At 41.7% G+C, this 17,804-nt stretch overlaps 2 protein-coding genes across 3 annotated transcripts in view; both read right to left on the bottom strand.

Moving 5' to 3' along the window:
• Window positions 1-1,342: 1,342 nt before the first annotated feature.
• nradd (neurotrophin receptor associated death domain) lies at window positions 1,343-9,573 on the bottom strand. Its single transcript, XM_029504545.1, has 6 exons — window positions 9,156-9,573; window positions 5,015-5,147; window positions 4,502-4,855; window positions 3,343-3,568; window positions 3,071-3,213; window positions 1,343-2,455 (listed from the first exon to the last, which is right to left on the bottom strand). Exons 1-6 carry the CDS (start codon window positions 9,192-9,194, stop codon window positions 2,142-2,144), a joined length of 1,209 nt encoding a protein of 402 aa, XP_029360405.1. The 5' UTR covers window positions 9,195-9,573; the 3' UTR covers window positions 1,343-2,141.
• A 3,105-nt stretch (window positions 9,574-12,678) lies between these two features.
• nbeal2 (neurobeachin-like 2) overlaps window positions 12,679-17,804 on the bottom strand; it is a 30,417-nt gene continuing 25,291 nt past the window's right edge. The window contains exons 43-55 of one of the 2 annotated variants that reach the window (XM_029503562.1): window positions 17,636-17,745; window positions 17,424-17,541; window positions 17,227-17,324; window positions 17,010-17,123; window positions 16,839-16,925; window positions 16,606-16,715; window positions 15,877-16,049; window positions 15,691-15,785; window positions 15,479-15,595; window positions 15,157-15,318; window positions 14,921-15,069; window positions 14,693-14,828; window positions 12,679-14,488 (exon numbers count right to left, since the gene is read on the bottom strand). In XM_029503562.1, coding sequence (XP_029359422.1) covers window positions 14,381-14,488; window positions 14,693-14,828; window positions 14,921-15,069; window positions 15,157-15,318; window positions 15,479-15,595; window positions 15,691-15,785; window positions 15,877-16,049; window positions 16,606-16,715; window positions 16,839-16,925; window positions 17,010-17,123; window positions 17,227-17,324; window positions 17,424-17,541; window positions 17,636-17,745 — 1,577 coding nt within the window. In that variant the 3' untranslated portion in view covers window positions 12,679-14,380. The remainder of the gene's footprint in view (window positions 14,489-14,692; window positions 14,829-14,920; window positions 15,070-15,156; window positions 15,319-15,478; window positions 15,596-15,690; window positions 15,786-15,876; window positions 16,050-16,605; window positions 16,716-16,838; window positions 16,926-17,009; window positions 17,124-17,226; window positions 17,325-17,423; window positions 17,542-17,635; window positions 17,746-17,804) is intronic. The other variant, XM_029503561.1, reaches the window with a different exon arrangement.

Below are 17,804 nucleotides of genomic sequence, written 5' to 3' on the forward strand. Positions count from 1 at the left end.
ATACCTTATTAAATACCTCTTAAGTGATTTCCCTCAGGGTTTTGAATAGGAAATGTTCTCATACACTAAATCCCATGATAAGGGGTAATATATTCCAAATATATCCACACTTCCACAGTGTGCAATCCATCAAGTGAGGTTTACGCATCATTTTAAGTGACATGCATGTCTATGGGATATTGGTGATACGCAATAATTGTCATGTTTCCATCAGGCACTTGTTATGCAATTGTGGTGCTACTACAAAGGTATATAAACACATCATCTGAAGTACATAAGCAATGGCAGCTTTTACACTGAGTTGATAAATGTTTATGGTCCATTGGAGTTATGATAGAATGAAGCCTATAATAAAACAAAACTACATCTGTGGACCTGTTGAGGCCTGTTCAGTCTTTTGTATCTACTGTTCGTTGTAACACAAACATAAATACCACATTCATTTCAACTATATGTCCATGCGTATTCCTATCAGTTATGTCAACTTTACATTTATACTATTTAGACATCCGGTATTTTGACATATCGTTGTTTATCCGTGCTCTTTATCTAGTCCACTACTGATTAAATGAGTCACTCCGCAGCACTGTACCTTCAAGCAACCAATGCTGCACTCTGAAAGTGCCAGTACAAAAAAAAAATACACTCACTTATCAAACTTATTTAATAAATGAATAAAACTCTTACAAAAACACAGAGGGAGACCATTTGGAAATATAGACACAAAACCATACATGGTTGGCATAAAAAAAATAAAGCACAATCAATCCACTTTGTCTCTTTGTTTAACTACCACATTGCCCAAGTGGCAATTTTATTTAGTTTTAGAAATTTAATGGTGGTAAAATAAATACAAATGCAAGATGGACACAAGGATTGATATGGATGGTGTCTTTGGTTTCACGTTTCTGCCAAATTCAAGAAATATTGAGACAGAAATAGAGCTGTGTTCAGTGAATGGATTCATTTCTATTCCTTTTCACAGTTCATAAATGACCTCATTTTTAGTCACGACATTGCAAAACAACATTTAACATATTTACAATCACTTGATTATGAGAAGCGCTAAGAAAGGCTTTTTATCTGAATGCTTCATTTTCGTTTGAAGTATCACTGGTGCATAAAATATCTTCAGTGTAAGTAAATACCAAGGCTACTAAATGGCTGCAATGCAGAAAGAAGAAAAAGCAGGGCAACACATTTGTGAAGAATCCTAGTCTCAGCGTTACTTAGTGTTCTTATGGAGAAAATAACTGCTACAAGAGTCACGGCTAAGATTTAACCCTTAATTTCGTCTGTAGAAATCTGATGGCTTGGCCATGAAAACTCTTAATTGGTTTTCTTGCAGTTTGAAACTATTTGATCACTCACAGAAGGATGGCCATGTATTTTTTTTTTTTTTTTTTTTCCAAAGTTCCAAAGAAGCCATCGCCTTTTGGCAAAAATCAAAGGCAAACTGGTTTCTGAAGTTGTAATTCATAAAACAAGACTTGCCAGACTGGAACGTTGGTAGTGTAAGCCGTCCATGTTTTTCTAAATTGTAAACGGAAGCTAAATTTCCTTTAGGATGGAGAAGGGAACGACTCTGATTGCTGTCTGAATATGAGGGAAGCAGTGGTTTTTGAAACAGCCCACTCGTGCAGCACTTTGTAAACACATTCTCGTCTTCCTTGCTTCTTGTAGCGTATGTGGAGGTCACTGTAATGTAATCCAATCTGGTCCAGATTCCAGTGCTTGAAGTAAGCCACTGGGGATTCACAAGAAGAGAAAATTGCTGGCACTGGCACTGACACGTTCTGTTTTAATTTATGACATTATACTTGCTCTGTATTCTGCCTTCATTTCCCCTATTAACTGGTTAGTTGCTCTGTACCAATACCAGACACACCGCAGGCGTTTCTTTCATGCACTCAGATTCATATCAAAAGAAATGGTGACATAAACCGGACTAAAGGGTTATTAGAATGGTTTTTTTTTTTGCTGTTTTACTGAAACAAATAAGCGTCCAACAAAGCCGGAAGGACTTTCTGTGGCGGTCTCCAATGCTGACAGCTGTTGATATAAAAGAGTTCCTCCCATGTCATGTCAATCAAAGTTCTTCACCTCAGTTTGTGAAGGCCACACCCGTGGCTGACGGGCTGTTAGACCACGGAGACTCCCTGTGCGGGGCAGTTTAGAGCTGTCACCACGTCAGGCCTCTCAATGTGGGCCAGTGCAGAGCACAGCAGTCCCAGAGTGGAGCCTTCTTTCTGGGCCCAGTTAGACAGGAGAGTGTGAGCAGCGGCCTCTCCACGCCCAAACAGGTCTAGCTGTTCAGACTCATAGCCCAGCTCTGCCCCCAGCTCCCTCCACCCTTGGCTGCCTCCCTCCTGCAGTAGGCGCTCCACCTCTTCCTGTCTGTGGGGGGGTAGGTTGATGTATAGCCAGTTGTCCGGCTTGCTGTCCCTCTTGGTAGCTGTGGGACCAGAAAGTAAATTAGAAACTTTTCTCATCATTATTCTGGAGGAAAGCACTGGGAACTTAAAGATGCCCCGTGGGGTTTACTTCTGAACTATCAAATTTATGTTAAGATCCATTGTCTCTTACCAAAGCCCACTGTGTCTGCCCTGGAGGCCTCACAAATGTGTTGAATCAATTTCCTTCGTTTTAAGTAATCCACAAAGCCATACAGCAAAAGCCACACATTTTGAAAACCTGCATTGTTTACTAGCAAGAAGTCTAACCTTCCTGGTTCTTTTACTGGAGTACAATCAGCAGATCAGACGACCAGAATCATTCATTTACATAAAATGAAAAACAGCACGAAAATGTGCTCACACGAATATTTGCTCAATAGCACTTTACTTTGTACTTTTAAAAGAATGTGGTGTTTTTTCTGGAACATAAAATTCAGTTTCCAAAAACAATCTTTCCAAAGACAACTGCGGAAGCCATTTGTTGGCTTCGACTGTTCACTCTTCACTTTCTTTAGTAATACTGCAGCCATGTAAATCCAATTTAACACACTGAGTTCATCATTCCTTAGAAACCTTAATTTCATTTCATTTTCAAGAGCCTGTTTCCACCATACCTTTGCTGGGCTGGTTGTCCTGCAGACTGTGCGAGTCCAGAAAAACACCACTGTCGCTTTGGAGCTTTTCTCCCTCTGGAGATGATCCCAACTCAGCTGCCCGGGCCTTAGAGAGTGCTTTCTTCTGTTTACACGATCTCCAGCTGGGAGGAGCACAGGAAAACAATGTCAGATAAATTACACACGGTGAGCAATTTGTCATTCCAGGGCAAATTTTATATTCATTATTGAGTCCATTTAAGGTCGAGGAGCCATCCCTCACAAGGACTCACCATTTATAAGCCACATAAAGAAGCAGACCCAGCACCACGGCAGCCAGAACAGACACATAAGCAAGAATATTGTTGTTGCCACCCTCATCCTCTGGGGTAAACTTTGGTGCCTCAGGGGAAGGACTTGCTTCGTCTTCGTCTATTGCCTCCTCTGCACCTGGAAAGTTAGGAGCTTCACGGGTCCCATCAGACTCAGCAGGACGAGACAGAATGTGCAGCTTCTTATCTGTTAAGTTTAAGAAAGGGAGATGTGTCAGGTACGGTAACATAGCATGAGCACATATGGACATCAGAAACACATTTGGGCTGCATAAATTAGGGCCAGAAATAATTCCAGAGAAGTCTGCATGCCCGATGCAATGATAGGTTCAGCTGCCCAGATCCCCTGGAGTTTTCCAAACCTTTGATTGCCCCCATTTCCAGCCATGCCTTCCCTCCTGTGGTCTGCCTATTTTAAGATCAAACGCTACAAGGTATTGTGTTGACCTCTCAGGGGTCAAAGGGTCGTGACACGTTCACCCAGAGTGTGTAAAGATGACCTTACTCCTGGAGAGTGAGTGTAGCCATTTGGAAGCAAGCAGACTGGTGGTCAGGGTCAGCAGCCTCCCTTGGCCTTCGAGGCTCTAAGAGTCAGTCACCCTTAAGACCTGTCAAGCTCAGACCAATTGGACTACAGCACTTAAGTGGACTGTTTTTCCTCTACTCATGTTTCCAGGCTTGGAGTGTTCAGATGAGGTGTGGATGCAGGTGTTGACCACATGTCCTTGTGTTCACCGACACAGACACCCCATGCCATCCCCCCTTTACTTGAATTCATTCTTTTATCTTTTTATTCTCCACTATTACTGCCTTCGCCTGCCTTAGATCTTTAAAGGCTGCTTCTATACTATATTCTCCTTAGTGTCAGCAAATCTCAATAAAAGACCATTCCACTCCAACTCATTCACAAAATGATGGCTAAGTTTTTTTGTTTTTTTTTTTGAACAATAGTTCCACAGTTTAATGTGTTTTAAGTTGTGGGTGTGGATCAGTCAGATAATGTATACATGACACGGTTGTGCGTTTCTGATCATGGGATTTATCAACAATAAGACAAATAAACAATGTCCAAAAATCAGGAACATTTTCTCACCCTCTTACATCCTACTTCACAACTCACCCATGCAAAGTGTGTCAGAGTTGGGCAAGCAGGGTCGGATCTCCACTTCACTATCGGAGCACTGGGTGCACATCTGGCATGGTTTGGTGCTAATATGCTCCTCAGAAAATGTTCCTGGTCCACATGTCTGGCACACAGTGTTTCCCTGAGGGCCGCACTCCCGAATGACACCCTGACCGTGCACACATTTGGAGCAAGGCGCACACATGCTTAGGTTTCCCAAAAGAAAGGAGTCGCTTTCACATTCGCATTGTGTGTCTTGATTAGCAGAGCACGATGCCACCATAGAGGCACTTTTGGGGCACTTGGTACAGGCGAGACAATGGCCAAGACCTTCAGATGGGGAAAATGTCCCTGGAGACCAAGCACAAAATCAGCATCAGTAAAAAATAAAAACGTTCTCTTACAAATATCAGCAGTAATGGCAGATGCCAATCCATGTTGTACAAAACAGTACATGTTTTGTTGTACTTGTATAACGACAATAAAGCTTATTCTATTCTAATTGCTTACCCGGCAGGCACGGTGTGCACTTGGTATCCTGTTCCCCACATTTTGCTTCCACACCAAAGCCAGCAGGACACAGACTGCAACACTGCCCTGATTCAGTGAACTGGTTGCTGGCACAGGCATCTCCAAAAGTTACCTGCAGTGAATAAATGACATAGTTAGAAAAATATCACCAGAGAAAGAGAACAAAACTAACCAAAACAAATGACTTTCACCATGTTTACATAACTACTACTTGGTTCACAGCGAACTGCTCAGGCAGTACTAACAAAGGAAAAGACACCAAGACAGGAAGTTTTTTTTTTTTGTTTGGTTTTTTTTGTCCATGGAGTTTTTCTCCAGTTGCACGCATCCCACTTCATGAGAAGTAGGTGAACTGAAAATGGCCTTTTTAATCTTTCTATCTGCCTGAGTTTTCGCCCTTAAACTGCTTCGAGTCCTTATCTGCAAGTGGGTAATGGAGAGCCCGGCTGGAGTTGTGACATGAGGGATAGATCAGACATTCCTAACGGCTTGTGCAGCAGGGTTGGTGCCTGACAGGAGGGGCTGGCTTTAATCAGATAGCTTTGGACCAGTGGAAAGAATAAGGCAAAAAGGGGTGAAGGAAAACACTCAGAAAAGGAGGAAGGAAGAAGTTAAAAAAAGGGCCTCCACTCACCCACTCACTCAAATGAGAATGAAAATGTGTGTTTGTGAGTGAGTGCATGTGTGAGCGTGCGTGTGTGAATGCTGCATGTGTGTTTACTTCTTGACGACAGTAAAAGGAGGGGAGAGGTATATTGAGACAGTTCCTGCCCCAGGCAAGGGTGTCAGTTAACCAAGGCTGCCCAGCATGTGAGTGTCTGTTTGGGTGAGCGGGGGCCTTTGAAGTCCCCAAACCCTACAGGTGTGTCTATGAAGGTCAGTAATTCACTAACTCCCCTTTCTCCAGGCTCTGAACAGCGGCATTTTAAACATCCACACATTTACCAGAGATTGGCCTGCTCTGCCTGAGGGCTGACGAGAGCAAACAGATGTCTAACAACTAACCTCCTGCAAAGGGGAAAAGTAACAGCTAAACAACCCACTGATGTCTCTCTTTGTCTCTGAAGTCTGCCAAGACACATAGGCAACATGTGAGAACCTGCAGAGCCTCCAATGAAAGACCCATCAGAAACACACACACACACACACACACACACACACACACACACACGGTGCCATGATCCCAGTCGCAAAAACACTGAAATGTTTCATGTTACATGCTGATAATAGAGGAGAAACAGCTTTGAAACAGGGCTTGTTTCTTTCCAAAAACAACATCCAGTTTTATTGCAGCGCTTACAGAGGAGCCTGATGATATCTGAGTGCCACAGAGCACAGATCAGAGGCATTAGTGTGTCGGAGTGGTCCAATCCAGCAGCCAGGGACCAGCAGGATGTTTGGAGTTGGCAGACTGCGACCAAACCTGAGGACCATAATAACTTTGGATAGAGAAAGCATTCTGGTAACTCCAAATTTGTCCTCTCTGTCTGACAGATGGACCTCCTCTACTAACATTAGTTCCCCTTTTAGCCCTAAATCTATACTTTGGTAAATATTTGGTGACACCGACTCCGCTTTATTTGTACCTCCAGCTTGGATTTCTGTCATTTAACAGTGGGTGGTGTGTGGTGCAGCCCTGTAGGCTTTCCTGGAGGGCCAACTCTCCACAGAGCGGGAATTCCCAAAGGTTTGGCACTTAACCTGCTGCCCAGCTCCCAATGAAACATTTAGTCCATGCCCCAGTGGAGATGAGAGGGAACAGGGATTTACTCAGTACAGGAATGGCTAAGACTGTCTACTGTTTACATTGAAATCGGACTATATATGGTGAGTGTGATGGATATTTATATGTTCAGTTATTAAACATGTCACATTGTAATAGACATAATGCTATATAAATCAACACAAACACATAAGCTTCATTTCATATAAAAAGGTATTAGCACTGCAAAAATTGTGTTTATGTAACTTTAACATTGGCAACTAAAGTGTGTATGTATGTGTGTTTCCAAATTTAAAGGTTTTTCAGATTTGTTTTAAATCAAATCATTTGACTGGATAAATTTTACTTAAGTGCGGAAATCATGTTTTATATTTGTTTACTGGTAAGCGGATCACTGTCAAACCTTTATGCTCATTCTATATTTCATGTTGATCCAACATCATCATAGATTGGCATGATCTAAATATATCTATCTATATGTTTCAAGCAAAGATTAAATTGCTGTGCCAGGCTGCAGAGTATTTCTGAAGTAGTATGCGTCACCCTCAGTCCAAACTGAAAGGCTCTGCAGTTGTTTTTCCATTTAGGTAAGAAGCTGCAATCTTAAGGAATTCCCCAGAGAGAGCAGACCGACCACCGAGGAGCACTGCTTTCAGTGGGGCTCTCAACTCCACGGCTGCCGGAGTCACTCAGTCATCACGGATCTCACACACACACACACACACACACACACACACACACTTCAGTCCTCTCTGTGCCTGAAACATTTCCTGTGCCTTTCTGAAGTGGGGCCGCATTTGAAGCACCCACGCTGGAGTTTCCACAGTTAATCTAATCTGCATGAAAATAAACACAAAAGGATGCCCCCCCCCCGCGGACACTGACCCATGAACCATCACTGTGCTGTCTGTGACGGCAACAGGCTGAGGTCATTCTGCAGAAACAGCCTGAGCTGACGGAAAGCTGTCTCAACTGCACGGATCAATGTCATCAGCACAATAGAGGATAACAAATTAAAAAGGCACATTTTTTTCTCTCTCTCTTTTTTTTAAGCTGAAAAACTCACCCAACACTCATCTACAGATTTTCAACTCTCACCAAAGAGTTACGAAATGGTTCCTCAAAGAAATCTGCGTAACTGCTCTATGGAAATTCAAATAGCTGTGGTAGAAAACCTCCTCTCCCCAACTCATACATACACAAATACACAAACACACACACACACACACACATATATATATATATATATATATATATACACACACACACACACACACACACACACACACACACACCACAAACTGGGAGAAAATGATGATAATTGCTTTGCTCTGGATATCCAGAGCCCAACAACACTGGGAGCTGGGTCACTTTTTCACCAGGATCTGTTGTAAGCACCAAATGTGGCACATCTTTAGTAAACTACAGGCAATATGAGCCTCGGAAACTCATTTAAAAATAGTCCTTTGTGAAGCATGGGCTCAAATACCATGGGATATGGTCAACTTCTGCACTGAATCCTCCAATGAGTAATTAGAAAATGACACTACAAAAGCTTTTCTGAAGGATAAAGACTGTTTAAGTAACCATATTTGCAAACCAGATGATAATTACTATCTTAGGTTTCATAGAGAAATCCTGCCGATTTTATGTGCTCACCAAAGAAATAGATTCATATCTTTTTAAGAGCTTCAGTTTTATCTGAAGGCTTTGATGTCACAAAAGTGCTTTGTCTCTGATGAGCGTGCCCCAACAGGACTACAAGCCCCATGGGCTGTTTGAGATAGATGGGTGTCAAATTATTGTCTGCAACTGTGGGCGCTTTCTTTTCCACTCACCCAGGCTTAATGATATGCTATCAAACATCAGTGACACTATAATTTGTCCAAAAAAATGCATCATTTATTATTGAGTTGATGGATATTCTTGGTAAATTGTGCCATGTTCAGCTCACTGTGACTGCCAACACTACAAATGGTTATAAGAGTGAAAAATTATGTCCTCCTCGAATTGCAGCCACAAAAGAAAGAATTTACATATAATTTCAGGTTGTTTGTGACTATGGAGGTCTACAGCTGTAGGTTAACTCTATTTAGATGTACAGTAAGGCCAAACTCTGGGATGTGACTCTGAAAAACTGCAGGATTATAACCAAACTAGGAAGAGTTTGTTTTTCCTGATTTTTAGACTTTTAATCAGATGTCTTCTCGCTCTGGTTCTCCTACAGATTAACAACAAACACAGTCCTTAACAGACATGTCTTTGTGGGGCTCAAGTTTACAAGGGCGGCTGTTGTGTTTTTATAATGATAAGAGATCGATATTTATTTACTTGGTTGTTTATATAGGTTTTAGGCTACGTGACATTTTTTTTACTAACACACCAAGTCTTACTTACTTTCAACAGCAGAAGTGCGCAGAAGAGAAAAAAACTCATATCTTCGGTTTCCAAACTCTTCTGGATCTCTGAATGAACTTCTTTTTTTTCAGTCTCTTCCAGTTCCCAACAGCTGCATAAAAAAAAGTCTCACCAAACCTCCCTACCACATCGAATCTGGCCAGAAAAAATGAAGAAACTCATTGACGGATCACACAACGTGATAGTTGAGCGGGCAGCAGAGTAACCTGTGGCTCCTGGATCAGCAACCAGGCTTTTACGCACAAAACGCCGCTTTAACATACAGATGGTGCGTAATCCGTCCAGTCTCCCGGTTGCAACGCAGAGGACACATTTGCTCCTTTCAACTGGTTTCTCTGCTGATGCTGTGGAGGTTAACACAGAGTTTGGTCTGTTTGGGATCCCTCCTCTCCTGCTGCTTCGCTTCAGATGAGGCAGGAAAAGCTCCGGCCACCTCTCCTCAAGCGTTTCTCCTCCCATCGACTCCACTTTCAACGGGGCTCCTGATTGGCTGCATCTCTGCGTCGCACCACAATGTCATAGAGTTTAAAAAAAAAAAAAAAAATCAACCCTGACAATTAGTCAACACACAGTTAACCAATATGATAATATGGACGTGAGATGAGCTCATGTTTTATTGGGCTGGCCATCTGGCAGCCAATGGCTATTAATTTTATTGAGCAAGAAAATGGACAAATCCAATTCGTTTGTTGAACAAACATGTGTAAATAAATTGGCTGTTAATATTTGTGATGTAAAGTTGAGTACAAATGTGGAACCTCTACTTTATCGAAGGGTTCATTTGAGAGCACTTAAGTTTTTGTGCTCCAATCATAGAGAAATATTGTACCAGCCTATTTATTCACCTTCCTCTACATTTTTAAGAAATAGTTAAATTTACACAACAAAATCTAAATAGTATGTAGCACTGAATAGAGCACCTACATAAGCTCTTCACTTTCATGGATCATACAGTCGCAGTGGCCATTCAGCAGTTTTGGTTTTGGTGCCATGTATGTTTTATTTACCTTCATTTTTATCTTTTTTGTTTGTTTGTTTTGCTTTGTTTTATTATTATTTATTTTATTATGCTTTTATCGAAGGATCAGAATTTTCTGACGTCATTTCACCCAGGGTCTTTTTGTTCATTCTTCTTTTATAAGATTGTTTGTTTTCTTTCTTATTTGAATATTTATAAATTTCTACAGTTTTATATATTTTCCCATCGCACACTGTTTACTGGCAGTTGTGCAGACTACTTTTACTTTACTTACATTTATACTTCACTTTGTTTTAGAGGAAAATAAACCACTTACATAAGAGTTGGACATTAGACTCCACTTAACCAGCCATAATGTACAAAGATGTACTTCTACTTTTTGCACACTGATGCATATAAAAGAATTCTCACCCAAATAAAAATTTGAAAGTAGAATTTCTTCATTGAGGTATTGCATCTTTTACGCAAATTTATATGAAATATAAGTCCTGACCTGAACCCACCACTGTTTGTTGAGAAATCACATGTCCGTATGTGTAAAGAAGAGTTGGAATATTCTCATAGTTGCTTTTCTAATACACAAGATTCATCCCAGTATTAAAATGTGTAAAACAGCTTTTCACATTATTGGCTGCGTTGTCAACTCTATCAGTGTCACACAGCATTTTTTTTTTTTTTTTTTTTTTTTGGTCGTGAATAGTGGAAAAACAAAAGCATATGAGGATCCTGGGATGAAACCTTATTAAAGGGAGGTCTGTGTGAGTTTACAACCCTTCAGGGACAGTTGCATGGAGCTGTGATCAGAAACAATAGAAAGCATGTGAATCAAACAAGATGCTCTGAAGAAGAACTACATGTTTGATCTCAGCAATTCAAAAGATTGCAAAACCAACGCAGGGTAAATTACACACCTTGTAAATTCTAGTGAATGCATCGCAGGGGGCCTAGAGACTTCAGAGGAAAACAAATGAAGAGATCTCTAAGATACAATACTACTTACACTTCAAAGCCTGTCAAAGGTTGAGGGGAGACAGAAGGGATATTCCTGCTCTGATAAAACTTCAAGGCATATTTCAGTCATACACAAACAAAAACAAAAAGTCTTCATTTGAATTAAATGGTTTTACGCTTTGTTAAAAGACTAGAGTTTCATCCACACACCACAGAAATCTGCAACTGCTGTGAATTATTGAGCCATGAAATCCTTATTTTATTGAGCAAAATGAATTCTGGATTTGTGGTAAGATCTTTTTAATGCTAGTTTTAAGGTTTATTCTTTTTTTGGCTGATGTTTGCTTTACTAAAATGAGAAATCTCCCTCTCCAAGTGGTCTTTGTTTGTTTTTGAGTCTTGAAATATCTTTTTCAACTTATTCCAATGCAGACCAGCTTGTTTAAGATTTTTTTAAATTGTCCCTTCGCTTCCTCTTGATAATGTAATAATGAGAAATTATTATTGAGATAAATCTTCCTTCTTTTACCGGCCCATAACACAATGATAGTCACATCCCAAACATTTTTAAAGTGAGTTTAGGATAGGATAGGCTTTGGCTTTGTAGCAGAAAGATTTTTACCACATATTTCAGCAATCAGACTCGTAGAGGCAAAGACTCCTTATCTAAGGGCCGAGTTCCTCTGTGGTCGTACAAGGGTGGGAACGATAGCAGAGCTATGAAACAAACAAAAATAAATAACTAAATAAATTGTGGAGGAGAGATGGTGCAGAGGGGGAAGCGGAGGGGGTGAAGGGTTAGTTGTGGCCTGTTTGAGGGTTGATGCATTCTTGGCAAGAACAACCTCCACAACACTAAAATTGTTGCATTTCACTCAGCCTGCCCTCAGGTCTGAGGAGGGCCGAGGGAGATACTGCCAATAGCCAAGAGCGAGGTGTCAACCCCTCCCACCATTGTCAGGACGACTACATCAGAGCAACTGCATCCCTCTTCACCCTCCTACTCCACTTCCCTTACTCTCTTTTCTATGGATTGTATTTGACTGGGGGTCGACGGGTCAGTTTTATCACCCGCCTTGCCCCTCCCCACCCCGCTGAATTGTACCCCCAGAGGTGTTTATGGGTAGGCTGACAGGATGTTCGGCCCACCAGGAGATCAAAGTCTCCTCTTCAAGTAAATGTGCTGTTGCTCACTGTGACCTTTTCAACTCCAATAGGGTTAACATCACAGACACATGCAAGGCTGGGATTACAGTAGAGGAGCTGGATGATCCTCATTGTGGCAGCGGATCAGTTTCCTTCCTGCTGTGGTTCACACACAAGAATCCGAGCTCATTTTGCAGTAATGTCTGATCATCCTCGGGATATGGGCCACAGTTCTACAGAAAAGAGGACCTCTAAATATTTGTGTGCTGTCATAAATCTTAAGAAAATTAAATGCAAGTTCAGATAAAAGCTGATGAAGTGTAAAGAGAAAAAAAACAAAACACAAACATAATCCCAAAACACAATGTTTCAATATGCTGAAGGAACACAGTCTAAGTCATTTTTAAAAAGTAAAGTGTATTTTCAACCACAGACAACAGCACAAATGCTAAATAAGAGACAATTGTTAAAATGGCTTGAATCCAAACTCAAGGCAATGCTGACCATAAAAAAAAAAAAAAAAAGGGAAAACCCAATTCCGACTTCATTTGACAAAATCAAAGGCTCTAAGTGTTACTGCATAGTTCAGTTTAATATTACATTCATAAAATTCAGGGGAAAACAGGGCAGTGTTATATGGATCATCAAATATGCATTTGACCAGCTGCTTATGAAAACAATCCCTTATATTCATAATGTCTCAGATGAACAGAGGTAAATCTTTATTAAAATGTGCTTTGGACTGACTGAATTACTGAATTAGTTTTTGCGTGAAGTAGGATGAATTGATTAGTTGAAACTATTTCAAATATATATATCTCCTTCTTTTCGCTTGCTTACACTCATGGTTATTCTTTGCAGCACTTACAAAGACTAGGTAATTTGTCTGTGTGGACTATGTTATTGGGTATTGCGTTTTCCCAAATAGTTTTTGTCTCGCTCCCATCATGACACTGCATAACAACCACTTTGTTCCAACCACAGTAAAAGAAGCTGGCAGGAAGTAAATTCCTCTGAAGCTCACTCACGGACTTTCTGCTCACATGTTCTGCAGTCATCATGTCTTCAGATGTTTTCAGTGCTTCAGAAACAGTACGCTGCCAGTATAGGCAAGTTTGTGAGGCCAGCCAACAGTTTACTGAGTTCATTTGCAATATCCTATATCCACATCTGAGTCAGAGGGCTGTGAGGTGCATTTAAATCAAACAGACATATAGTGATTTATATGAAATAGAAGATTGGAGTTCAGTGTTTACACATGGCTAAAGACACACACTTAAAAAAGGCACTTTTCAGATCAAATAAAACAGATATACTAATCATGTGATGTACATAAAACTATTACAGAAACAATTGTAAAGGCCTTCATTCCATTGTGTGTTTGTCCTCTTGAGTATCACTCATCCAAACATGTGATGTCTCCACAGTTGTGACTTGAAAAAAGAATATATTTCACATACTTGACCATTAAAGCAGTTATTGCTTTAACTTTGACAGTTTAACATTGCTTAGAGCCTAGATACTGCAGAATTACACACAGTGGTACTATGGTCCATAACAGCAAATATTCACTGGTAATCAGTTGGAGCTGTGTGCTTCTTAAGAAAGCAAACCCTCTTGTGGTATTGACCAGAATTGCAATATGGAAATCTCAAGCAAGGCCTGCAGCAGTTTTTCAAGTTTCCGGGAGTTTCAAGAAGGAGGTTCTCCACAGTGCAGAGATCCCATGCCTCTGAGAAGAAAGAAGTCAAGACCATGAAGCCCGAGCAGTTCACAGGCTTACATCCCTCTGTGTCTGAGGCAGAATGTGCATCAGGTTGAGTCATTCCCCAGGAATATGACTCAGTGTGTATATAGTCTGACAATATTTCACAACTGTAAACACTTAGATGCTTGCTATCCACAAAACAAGGCCACTCTTTGGAATGATGCTGATTAAAAACAGTACACGACCATCAGGGAAATACACAACAACATATCAAAATATTTTAGGATTTAAAAAAAAAAAGTGCTCAGTGTACAGTTGCTCTCTCAGAGAGATCAGTGGCTGGGAGGGGGGTTAATTTTGCAGCTTGGGGAAAGACAGTGCCAATGTTTTTAGGTGCAACGTCGTCCACCAATGCTCATCTCATTTCCCAGCCTTCTCAGTGGGAATGTACTCAGTTTCACCTGACGACACCTGAGAGATGCGGCGTGTGGAGCCCCACAGGCGACGGGAGAATTGTCCTGAGCGAACCTGAGATGATATGGAGAAGCATGTTAATCTTCACTTCAGGGCTAAAACAGAGATGGTAGTCTGAAGGGGCCCTATTATCATCTGAAAAAGTTGGTTTTACACTATTGCTTAACATATGATTACCCTCCCCCCTCTTCCTCCCCCTCGCACACTCACACATACAAACATACACCCCTTTATCTCACTTCAAGTCCTGCTTCTCACCTCCTCTGGCTTCCCTGCCCCCACCACAATTAACTTGCCATCTTCTAGTCCCACTAGGATGTGGCTGCACCCTTTGGTGACAGACACACTCCTCACAGGAACCATCAAGGCCAGTGGTGTTATAAGAGCATCCAGACTGTCAAACAAAAAAGGAGTTAGAGTTTCTATTGATACAGAAAATGTGCATAATTTCAAGTCAATTTCAAACTATGTTGTCGGTTAATGTACCTGAATAAATCTCGTATGTGGAGGCTGCCCTGCATAGTGCCCAAGATGACATATTCGGACACCAGGTGGAGCGTAGTCACCTGCTCCTCCATGATGGAGGAGGACAGCAGACAGCCATTCACTGAGTAAACATAAATGGAGTACTTGCCCTGTAGAAACAATTAGAATTTGTTCAATACAGACGTTTCTAAATGTGTTTACAGGTAAATTTTACTGTACTGTTTGTATTCATGTACCTTCCTGTTAGAGCGCTCCGCCAGTGAGGTTTGTACGACAATGTGGCCTTCCATGCCCACCTGAAGCTCAGAGATTTGGGCAGGTGCACAGCTACTGCCAGGAGGTCGCAGGGTTCGCAGGAACTGACCTCTGCGGACGCTGTGCACTATGACAGTTCCATCCTGACACAGTAAAAAGAGAGTGAGGGTCAGTTTGATCCAAACCAATAACGATACATTAGTTAAGGCGAACATATCAGTACATGAGACAGTCAGTGTTAAGGGACATGCAAATCAATCACACAGTCGGCATTTTGTGTTTGTAGTATGTGACACCTCTGACCTTTGATCCTGAGAAGGCCATGTCCAGTTCAGTGCTGATGGCCACACAGGTAACCTCTTGGTCATGTCCACAGAGAACCTGCAGAGGTCGGGGAGACAGGCCGCTAGAGAAGCCACCCTGAAGGATGAAGAAAGAGAAATTATTGGTGGAACCTTAACCAGCTGCGCATGTATGGGCGTATCAGCTTAGCTCCCATAAAAGAAGAGCATTACCTGCTGCAGGACCTGCCAAACTATACACGACGTGTCCCTTGAACCGGAGATGAGGTAGATGCCACAGAGATCCAGGGCCAAACAAGTAACAACATCTTTGTGGGACACACAAAAACGCAAATAAACATGCAACACTTAAACAAGGCTTGCATATTAAAAGTTAAGCATACCACAATAAGAGCTCACCAATGTGCCGGCAGATCCTGCCCACCAGCTTGCCCTTGCCCAGTTGGGTGACACGGAGACTGCAGTCCCAGTGTCCTCCACTGAACAGCAGACGTCCATCATTGGACACCACCAGCACCTGAGCGCTGATGTCCACCCCAGGAGAGAAAGGCCCACTCAAGAAACGCTGTGTTCTGCACAAAAAAGCAGGGATGGAAAACATCAAAGCACGTTAGAGACAAGAAGTGAGAGTAAGCTGTGGCCTAGATGAGCAAAAGATTTATTATCAACCCATGAAACTGTCATGGCATCTACAAATTACAAGCTGCGTGAAACTTCAGTGTTCAAATGCTTCTCATGCTGATTTACTCTGTGTTTATGTTCCCCCACCCCCTTCCTTCAAGACCAGGATAAAATAAAATCTATTAAAGCCTCTTTCAATTCATTAAACAGGCTTTGAAGCCTCACAGACAGAAAAGTACAACATAGCAAATGTGTGTGGATCCTCTATCCAACTTGCCAAGAACAATTTATGGATCTTTTTAAATTCTTCAAAAAAAAAATAAAATAAAATAAATAAAATAAAGTAGGTTCGTACTGACTGAGCTGGTGGTTCCTAAGTTCCTAAAAATCTCACTTAAAAATTACAGAGCCAGATATTTAAGATAATAAATTCAATCAATGTAAATGCCCATGCCATTTATTAAGTTAACTCCATTGTGAAAGAACAAGTTCCCTGAGAACACTCACTTTGGATTAGTGATCGTAGGGTCCTTAGTGAAGGTGAAGTAGTTGGCAATGTTTTTGTCATATGGCAGCCAGCTATGCGTTCCTATCAAGCCATTTGAACTCACAGTCACCTGGAGAGAAATAATGACATAGTCTGAGCATGATGACCGCCAACGATTTTTAAAACAAATGTCTTATTGCTGTCAGGATTTGGACTTAGTGTCAAATTGGGCCCCATCTGAAAGTATTCATACCAGCATGTCTGAGCCCTGGATGATGAAGGAGCGATTCTGGTTTTTTGGTACCACTGCCTGGACCAGAGGAAAGCCATCGCTCACCACCTAAGGTAAACACAAGCACATATAAATACATACATAAAACACAATATGAGTTGTAACAGATTTTCAAAGAGTTTTAGGCCCCACCTCCACAAATGAACGCAGTTTCTTGAGCTCCTCAAAAATATTTGGGGGCATAGTGTCCAGGCGGGCCTGCCGCCTAGAGGCATTCTCAGCTGACATACGAGGAGGATGAGGCTCCTGGGTGGACAAACAAAACAGCTGTTTAGCTTTTTAATTCAACATGACAGAGTTGATTGTCCGAATGTTGAGAACACGCTGAGAATAACACTTGAAGTGGCACCTTCAGGAGCTGACAGGGTGTCTGTCCAAAATTGCTGATGATGCCCTCCAAGGCCTTCCGCTCATTCTCATTTGCAATTGCATCCAGGTCTACTGCACCTACAGACACGGCAAAACAAAACAAAACAAAAAGCAATGATTTTCTAACCAAAGGGTGCAAGGTCTTTCCTTCCAAGCAAAGGCTCGCTCTTGCCTTACCTTCATAGGTGCAGTAGTAGAAGACATTGAGTGCGTTCACTGCCTCTTCACCTCTCTGCTTGTAGCCGAAGATCAAGTCTATCCACTCATGGAGGTGACTGGACACATGCTCACATTCCTGGGGTCAAACATAGACGTTGCTCTCATCTTGAATGCTGCATCGTTGACTGTCAGTGCGAGTTTTACGGCTGCGGCTGCTTGTGCAGACTCACCAAGGCTTTCATGTGTTTCCTGATGAAATCCTCTCTTGATTTGGCCCAGCAAGGAAGCAGAACATCTGTCACTGCGTCCTGAGATATCTGGAGATGTCCCAGGTCGAACCCTACAAGCAAGCATGAAGCAAAAACACATTGGCTCCTTTGTGTCAAAAATACATCAGGA

Source organism: Echeneis naucrates, chromosome 6 (genome assembly GCF_900963305.1).
Source record: "Echeneis naucrates chromosome 6, fEcheNa1.1, whole genome shotgun sequence".
In the NCBI taxonomy this organism is placed as follows: domain Eukaryota; kingdom Metazoa; phylum Chordata; class Actinopteri; order Carangiformes; family Echeneidae; genus Echeneis; species Echeneis naucrates.

Bases quoted from the DNA above. Each gene is read 5' to 3' on its own strand.
- nradd (XM_029504545.1), bottom strand. From the start codon at position 9,194: ATGAGTTTTTTTCTCTTCTGCGCACTTCTGCTGTTGAAA. The intron at 5,148-9,155 runs GTAAGTAAGACT...TATTCACTGCAG, and splicing joins GCGCACTTCTGCTGTTGAAA to GTAACTTTTGGAGATGCCTG. The intron at 3,214-3,342 runs GTGAGTCCTTGT...TGCTCCTCCCAG, and splicing joins CTTTATGTGGCTTATAAATG to CTGGAGATCGTGTAAACAGA.